The sequence below is a fragment of the Argiope bruennichi genome, chromosome 6 (assembly GCF_947563725.1).
Source record: "Argiope bruennichi chromosome 6, qqArgBrue1.1, whole genome shotgun sequence".
NCBI classification, from domain to species: Eukaryota; Metazoa; Arthropoda; class Arachnida; order Araneae; family Araneidae; genus Argiope; species Argiope bruennichi.
The window spans coordinates 98,011,169-98,020,799 of NC_079156.1; the positions used below are offsets into that span (position 1 = coordinate 98,011,169).

General features: G+C 30.7%; 1 protein-coding gene across 1 annotated transcript; it reads left to right on the forward strand.

The window, feature by feature from the left end:
* Positions 1-6,144: 6,144 nt before the first annotated feature.
* On the forward strand, positions 6,145-9,399 carry LOC129972784 (cuticle protein 64-like). Its single transcript, XM_056087045.1, has 2 exons — positions 6,145-6,174; positions 8,612-9,399. Exons 1-2 carry the CDS (start codon positions 6,163-6,165, stop codon positions 9,386-9,388), a joined length of 789 nt encoding a protein of 262 aa, XP_055943020.1. The 5' UTR covers positions 6,145-6,162; the 3' UTR covers positions 9,389-9,399.
* Positions 9,400-9,631: the final 232 nt, after the last annotated feature.

The window sequence follows — 9,631 nt, forward strand, 5'->3', positions numbered from 1 at the left end:
TTTTTGTCATTATAAATGTAAATGTAATTTTTGTCATTATAAATGTAAATGTAATTTTTGTCATTATAAATGTAAATCTAATTTTTATACAATGAATATTTGGGATTTTTTTTCTTTTGATATTCATTGTAACATTATATTCTTTCAGTCATTTTCTGACTTCACCATTTTTCGATTTTTTTTTTAATTTCATCTTCAACATTTTTGTAAAAATAATTAGTCTTTGTCTTTATTATAAAAATAAAAGTATTTTAAGACAGTTTTGCTCATTATTTTCTAGGTTTTAAGCTTTTTTTTTTTTTTTTTACTGCTGCCACTGCAGATAATTCGCTAGTTTGGGCTGCATTTACCTTGAATTAAATCTTTGATGTATAACTTAATATTTATGATTCCTTCGAAAAAAATTTTAATCATCAAATTATAACAGATTTTAGATCCATGCTCTGTTCAATATATATTTGAACCATTCTATTCATTAAAAATAATTATTTTTGATTTTAACACTTTAAAGGGCCATTTTTTTCTAGTCATATTAAAATATTTTTAGGCTTGAAATTAGAATAAGAAAAAGGATTCATTTAACTTATTAAATAAATTTAATTTGATTAATTAACTAATTTGGTAAATTAATAATTAAGTAACAAATCAAGACACATCATTTTGTCTGAGATAAAGAACTGAAGCATCTACGTTTCTGACTTACTAAAAAAATTTGTCAGAACTTATGCCAACCTACATACTTGTATCCGAACCTGTTACCAACCTGTTAACTTGTATCCGAACCTGTTACCAACCTGTTAACTTGTATCCGAATAGCCGGACAGGCAGATTCTCTCGGAATGGATTTTCCCAAAATTTGATAGAAATTTGGGGCAAAACCTGTGTACCAATTTCATCCGTTTAGCTCAAAACGTTTTTGAGTTGTCACAGACAGAGGGGCGTTTTCCAAAACTAAGTTTTTCAAACTCATGGTGTTCTTAACCATAGATACTCATTAAAATCTTGAGTTAAAATTTTTCGAAGACTGCAAGACTTTCTCTATAGTGTTATACTAGAAAGTAAAAAATTATCTTTAATGTTTCTTAAGGTGAAAATGATCAATTACCTGAACTAGATGTTAAACAAGATACATGAGTCAATATATATTTATAAAATTAATTTTTCAACTCAAATAAATCATTAACTACAATTTCCATTGTATATAAATTTAAATTATCTAATGAACATTTGTTATAAAATGTGTTAAAGGGAGAATATTTGTAAATAAAACTCTTTTTTTTTACATTAGGCAAGAGTTAATTTGTATAGTATATATTTTTTCTCCCCTCGTCCATCTATTTAAAGTTTTATACCCTTTGGGAAAATATGATAGCGTAGATTATAGACACGTAATTATAAAAAAAACGCGAAAAAAGTTATAAAATTAAGAAAAGACCCCAGGAATCACAAGTAGAAAAAATAGTTTTGCTCCTTTTTTATTGGAGCCTGATTATGAATGTTGCTTTTCCAAATCATTTTTTGTAAAATTATTTAATAATCTTGATTATCCTTTTATGGAATTGTTAGTTAAAACCGAGGGAGAACAATTTCGATTTTTCGATTGAATAAATAATATCCTTCGTCCTTGAATCTTCTGACGCAGGTCAATTGCACGTGTCACAAATAAGGCTGGATTTTATTTTATTCTTGAAATACATCAATGACGTCAAAGCTGCCGAACTTTCTAGAAATTCTTCCCCGTCTATAGAGAGCGTCCATGAACATTACGTCTATCAAATAAGATATTGTACGCAAATCACGTGCAAGTTTAAATGTTTCTTATGTTTGTAGAGCAATTCTTTCTTATGTTTTTTCAGACCAAATCCTTCTTGTGCAATTGTCAATAGATTTGATTAACATATCGATATCTGCAAGATTTAAAAACTCAGATTATCAATTTAGACTTTTAAAATATGAATTCTAGTTTGAAATATGATCTATATTTGAGGGCATGTTTTGTTTTCGGGTTAGTTCATTTTATTTCATTTCATTTAAAAATTTTAAAATCTTCTAAAGGCGATTTAATATGTACTTGATTTTTGAATTTTGAATTGATGACTTTCAATGAAGTGGTTACAGTTTCATTCGAAAATATATTAGATCGCATAGAGTTTTATTCCACAGAGATCGTTGCAATCCAGTCGGTTAATATTCAAAGGCAGAGAAGACAATGAATTATTAAATGATAAATTAATTGTAGTGATTTAAGTATAAAGTAACAAACTGTCGATTTGCGGTTTGCAGATTAATTCAACAACCTCAAAAATAAGCTTGGGTGGTGTATGATACAATCATTTTATCTAGAAATTTTAATTAAAAAAACTGTATCAAATATGAAGATAATCAAAAGATTTCAAATAACAAGGAATTGACCTTTAGGAAATTTGTTGATAATTTCAGAGAATTTATTTTGAAAGAAATATTAAAATGCTTCTTCCCCTGAAAAAATATGCTTCTCTTTTCTTAACCAATAATCCTTTATTGTTTTCACACATTAGTAATAAATCTAGCTAATGCACTAAAGATTACATAAGAGAATCACAAGCATCAAACCATTTGCAGGAATATTACAGATCCCACAATTTATAATTCAAAGGGACTAAATTCTAGGAATATTACAGATTCCACAAGTTATAATTCATAGGGACTAAATTCTAGGAATATTACAGATTCCACAAGTTATAATTCAAAGGGACTAAATGTCAGGAATATTACAGATCCCACAATTTATAATTCAAAGGGACTAAATGCCAGGAATATTACAGATTCCACAAGTTATAATTCAAAGGGACTAAATTCTAGGAATATTACAGATTCCACAAGTTATAATTCATAGGGACTAAATTCTAGGAATATTACAGATTCCACAAGTTATTATTCAAAGGGACTAAATGTCAGGAATATTACAAATACCACAAGTTATTTTTCAAAGGGACTAAATGCCAGGAATAGTACAGAACCTACAAGTTATTATTCAAAGGGACTAAATGCTTATGAGGGTGATGTGTTGTGTATGGTTTACGTATCGATGTTGATGATTCGATTCAGAAAATTACTAACTTTATTCGCGACACAATCACACATATGATAACTATTTATATGATGACATATTTGGATTCTCACATCAAATACGAAATTACGCAGTAAGAAAGTAAACTGATTACACAAGATTCTCAACAAGAGTTGTTGTCTCTGATATGCAAATCTGACTTTGTATAGTACAATGAGTCGTCACCACATGTTTATGCGTTGCGTTTATGCGTTTATGCTGTGCGAAGTAAAAATGCATTGGCACAACATGAAGAAAAGTTTAAACACTTTCCTCGCGAAACTCAGCAAACAAATGCAACCTAATTTCAACTAGACGATCTATTTTTAGTTCTGATTACTTAACAATTTTTTAATGAAAAATTTTTTTTAAAGAAAATTGTCAGAAGTTGGGACTTGCTTCAAAACTCAATTCGAATACTATCTTGTTCGCATAAAAAAATAATAATAAGTAATCCTTAATCTCATTAAAATCTGGGGAAAGAATATGGATGGAGTATATTGCTGAGATTTATATGAATCAGAATTTTCTCAAAATAGGGCAGTCTAAGAAGATTAATGAATGCGTTCTTAGTATAATCAAAATAAATCCTGTCGATACTGCTTTATTCAGTGGTGGCGGGGTGATCGTCTGTACACAAGAATATCAATCAAAATTAAACAAAATGAAGAAAATTTAAATGAATCAGACATAATTTATTTCCTTAATCCGAGCATCATACGGGCATTCTCTTATCTCTTCTTAAACTTAAAATAAATCAAGTTACATAAAATCCACAAAGCCTTAAATATTCTCTGTGTTCTGAGCTGGATCAGTAAAACAATATATTCCCAAAATAGGAATTATTACTTAATTAGATACAAAAAAAACAGCAAAGTAATTAAAAGGTTAGAGTCTAACCAATTAATATTAGTGTCTAATATAATTAGCCTATTTAGAACTTTTGCTTACTACAACTATTCTCAGAGACACCAAACCTTTAATGAAGGATAGTTAGAAAACGCAAAACGACTATGCCAAAAATTATGAAGTTAATTTTTTGTGTGAACATCTGATTTAAAATTTTCCTTTGGATAGTCATCATTTCTTTTTTATTTACTGTCATTAAATGTTAAAATAAATGAAAGAAATTTTTGTAGATAACAAATAAATGAATTCGATAAAATGTTAACCATATCATTTTTAATATGAATTAATCCATAATTCCATCTGCCTAGAATAGTCTAACAACTTTTTTGTTTTGTTTTTACTGTAGATTACAAATGTGTTAATTGAACTATTTATATAGAAATGTAAATCTATTTATATAATAGGTTTTGTCATTTTATACTCAGTATGTAGATATGATAAAAGAAATTAACAAAAGGGGCTGTTAATATTATAAATTTTTACTTTTTCGTATTCACAGTAAGTAGAAAATATTGTAATTCGAGATTTTAATGCATCTTGACGTATCAGATCTCCCTTAGTCTCAGAAACTTATTCTTGGCTTTACATCAGCATGTCTGTCCTTCCGTCTATGAACGAAATAACTCAAAAACATTTTAATAGAAGGATGAATTATGATAAAGGAACTTTGGGTCGAATTTGTAGATTTCTGGCAAATCAGAAATGGGATAAAATACTAGTCAATTGATCGAACCTCTTGTTGGAAACCCGAAAAAAATTTGTATCGCTCAAAACTGATATTCTGGCGAGGAATATAGGACTGCTTAAATTTACTCACAACATCCGGAAAGCTTTCTTTCTTCGCGTTTCTTTCAAATTTGAAGGTGTTAAACATGTACAATCTTTTGTCGCCAGTAAACTTCGTAAAATGGAAATTTTAGGTGCATCTGGTCTCAAATTTTTTTCTGTTGCAACCATAAAATTCTCAAATTTTTGGTACCACTTTTCCCAACTCTCTTATATATTTCCAGGGAGTAAGATAAGAGAGTAAGAGATGAGAGAATAAGTTTAATTAGGTAGTTAGTTTAAAAATATCCCTTTCCTTAGAAGACTCTCAAAAAATTACGAATACAGTTAATTCCTCGTTTTACAACAGATTATATCTGTTAGACTTTGATTCAACAATTTATGCCACCATGTATTGTTCTCTGAAATTGCTAAACATTACAATTAAAAGTGAATACAACAGTTTATCTTAAAAATATCAAGGATTTTATTCCATGTAAAATATATACATTAATTTATATAAGCATGGTGGCACGCGCAATTCACTTGTAAGCTATTGCCTGTTTTTTCAACTTAATAAAGCTATGATAACAATTATGTTACATCTGTGTCTGTCTATCTGGATACTAGAGAGCAAGTGAACTCAATGACTAAAAAATGTAAAGGGATAGAGAGATAAAATCCCATACACAAATTCCAAATCTAAAATGTAAGTATATCAGACTGTATTTTCGGTATATCGGTCTGTGATTCAATGACTTAATGAAATTTGATATGTGATCCTGTGACTGCAATTATAAATTTGTGTTGTAATTTAGTTTTTTTAATGGTTTGAAAAAACATTTGGCTAAGTTTCACATTCGATTCACCATGTTTTTTGTATTAACCATATCACAGCTATGAAATGCAAAAACTATTCACCAAATATTGCACATTTATAGGCTCTTTCATAACTATTTTTTAGCCATTAATATATTGCTAATAATACATACTACGTTACTATTGCTAATAATACATTTACGTTAGCGAATATACGAGAAAGTTTCGTGGTAACCATTTAAACTTTTTTTCTAAAGACGTAATCAAAACAAAAGCTTACGAGATGCTTACCTTGAAGAAAACGGAAGTGTTTTACGCGAAGTATGGGTGTGGTGACTTACCAAGTCCAAAGAGCAGGTTTTGTCTGGTTAGAACCGAAAATTTATGCTAATATCAATGTCAATGGACCGGAAAAATTGAAAATGTATGCATTAATATGTTAAAGCTTAAAAAAAAAGATTTATCAATTATATCGTAGCATGAAACTTCTAAATCAGGAAATATATTCTACGCTATAAAAGCAGTGAATTCTTGAGCAAAAATCACACTTATCCTTACAGGACAGTTCAACACATTTCAAAATGTTCGCAAAGGTGAGTTCAACATTTTTAATTACATTTAAGGATTTTTAGGGTTAAAATATGATGTTTTTATTCAGATTGAATTATTGCTATTGGAAATTCTTTATGCGAATCTCTTTTCCTATATAACAGGCAAAAATTAATGTCTTTGTCTATTCATATAGGCAAACTTATTAATTAACTTAAATTAAATTAATCATAATAGAAGAAATGTATACTAAAATAATGATCATTTATTCATTTTTTTCCTTCTAATGCTTGCAAATTCAGTAGCTACAAATTTCTATAAAAAATTGTTTTTGTAGATTTTGGCATAAATTCGTTAATAACACCTCATAAATTATTTATTTGTTAATTTACTCATATTTTACTAATGGGTTGAAAAGTGAAAAATCTGAACAAATGTTTCAGCAAATTATTAATTTTTTTAAAATTATCATTCCAAAAAATGGGATGAATGTCTATAATTTTGATGCAAGATTACGTACCATATTTTACTCGTCTAGTTTGTTTTTGTCATACTTTTATACGTAAAAAAAAACTGAAAATCATTTTATCGATAAATAATGATCAAATTTTAATAAGAATTACATACATAATGTAAAATAATAATGTGAAGTTAATATTTCATCTTCCCCTACAATAAAATAATTTTTTTTTTCTTCTCTTTACCTATGAAGTTGAGCACCAAAGAATTTTCTTTTATATTACTGTAATTAATGCATAAGATACCCAATTCTTTCCTCATTTACCATTATATATACAATTGGGCGCTTTAACAAGAAAGATAATTATTAAGTTAACAAATATCAAAATAAATATCAAGGTATAGTTTAGACATAGACGTCAAGATAAAATATGGCCATCTAAAGATAAGTTTAATGGTATATAACAATGGTACAGGTGATACAAACATTCAAAATTAGTTCTTTGTCATTCAGTCTTAAAATTAAGGAAATGATTTTTCTCTTTATTAAAACACTAGCCGCCTTTGGCGACCAGCCGGTTCGCCAATCTTAATGTTCGTTTAAATTTTAATAATTAAATAGGTTGAACCGGAGTTTAACCCCCTTCTTCGCCAAGTTGCGATAACGCTCCAAAGCTGGCAAACTTTATTATGCACTATAATTGAACATCTGCTCCTTTGCTTTTGAACATTTCGCAAGTCTTTGTTGGCGATTTTTAAAAATTGCCCCAAGCAGGAGGTTAAACTCCGGTCGTACCATTAAATATTTTACGCAATTCCAACTTTAATAGATTCTTCGGCAAAATATTTTAAAACTTCAAATTTTGATAGTCATATAATTCACTCATAATATTATAAGGGCCTTCAGTCATAGCCTGATATGTATCTCTCTAATTTTCTGTACCCCTCGTAGAAATTATGCTTTAAATTAAAGTGTAAATGATTAATCTGCAATTAATATAATAATATTTTTTACTGAAACAAAGCATTTTTTTAATACTATGATTACTGATAATAGAGTCCCTGAGCCTTTAGACTTTATGGGCACTAAAGAATATCTTTCTTAATTTATGTAATATCTCAAGAATTTGTCAACAAAAATTTCTCAGATTCATCATGAACAGATCGATTCATCAACAATGTTTCATTTTAAATGCATCAAACACTAAAAAAATAAAATGAATCGTTTAAAATAATCGGTCGAAAACAGGTTTAAAAAACTACTTAAAAAACGATGTACTTAAAACTATAAGCATATACAAAATATATATAACTAACATAAATACAATTTACTTAAAAAAGCATGCAACTAACCTAAAAATAATTTAAATCATCCGTTGGTTGCCATGTCAACAGTCAGAAAACAATGCGCATGCGTGAATTTTCTTCGCCAGTTACGTTAACGCAAGTGCGTGAATTTTTCTACGCCAGTTGGGGTAACGCTATGCAGATTATACATTTTTAATTTCCTTTATTCTGTGTTATTTTAATTCAAAAGTTCTTCAGAATGACTGTGAAACATGGATTAATTAACAATGATTCATTTTAAATGCATAAAACATTAAGAAAATAAAAAGAATCGTTTGAAATAATCCGCCGAAAAATGTTAACCCTAGCCTCAATTCTGTTGGGAGAAAAAAATAACTGAAAGTTGGCGGTGGGGAAAATGGAAGATTTTTTTGGCGGAAAAGTTGGCGGTGGGGAAAATGGAAGATTTTTTTGGCGGGAAAGTTAGTTGTCAACTAATAATTAAAATTCTAATTAAAATTTCAAAAAAAGGGACCCCAGGTGCACATTCCCGACCTCTAAGGTATACATGTACCAAATTTGATAGCTGTATGTCAAATGACCTGACCTGTAGAGCGCCAACACACACACACACACACACACACACACATTGAGCTTTATTATAAGTATATAGATTAAAAATATTATTGATTGTATTAAATATATTTTTGCTAAAAAGAAATCTTTAACTTTTAGATCGTTATCTTCTGCGCTGCCGTTGCAGCAGCCCATGCTTCCCTCATTGGGCCACTCGGATTGGGAGCACCTGTTCTAGCTGCTGGACCCTTAGGTATCGGAAAAGGACTGATTGCCGCTGCTCCAGCAACCGCCACCGTTTCTAGCCAAAGAACCGCCATCAACCACGTTGCCCCTGCAGGTGCTGCTTCTCTTGGATATGGTGCTCCCATTGCTGCCGCTGCACCCATCGCCCTCGCCAACGGACTTGTAGCCGGCAATGGTGTCATCGCCGGTAATGGAATCCTCGCAAACGGTCTTGCTGCTCCCGTTGCCACAGTCTCCACACAAAGAACCGCCATCAACCACGTTGCCCCTGCAGGTGCTGCTTCTCTTGGATATGGTGCTCCCATCGCCCTCGCCAACGGACTTGTAGCTGGCAATGGTGTCATCGCTGGTAATGGAATCCTCGTCAATGGTCTTGTTGCTCCCGTTGCCACAGCCTCCACCCAAAGAACCGCTATCAACCACGTAGCTCCAGCCGCCCAAATTGCCGCTCCCATTGCTGCTGCTGCACCCATCACTCTTGCTAACGGACTTGTCGCTGGTAATGGTCTCCTTGCCAATGGTGTCATCGCAGGTAATGGAATTCTCGCCAACGGGCTCGTTGCTGGCCACGGTCTTGCTGCTCCCCTCGCCACTGGACATGGTCTTCTCGGAGCCCCGTACGGTCTTGCAGTCGGAAAGCTTGGAGTTGCTGCACCCCTCGGTCTTGGCCTTGGAAAAGCCATCTTGTAAACAGTTATGTAAATCTGTCTAAATGTTGAAATATTAATTAAATAAATTATTTATTAGCATACTTATTTCGTTTAGTTCCTTTTTTTTTCAAAAATTTCATTAAAATATAAATTGATTTTTATATATTATTAAGAATTTAAAAACAAAATTTGTCATGAAACCAGTCAGAAAAGTTTCATTTTCTTAAGTTTTCGTAACATTAAAACGATTTCTTTTTTAATTTAACTATCGGAATATAAAATT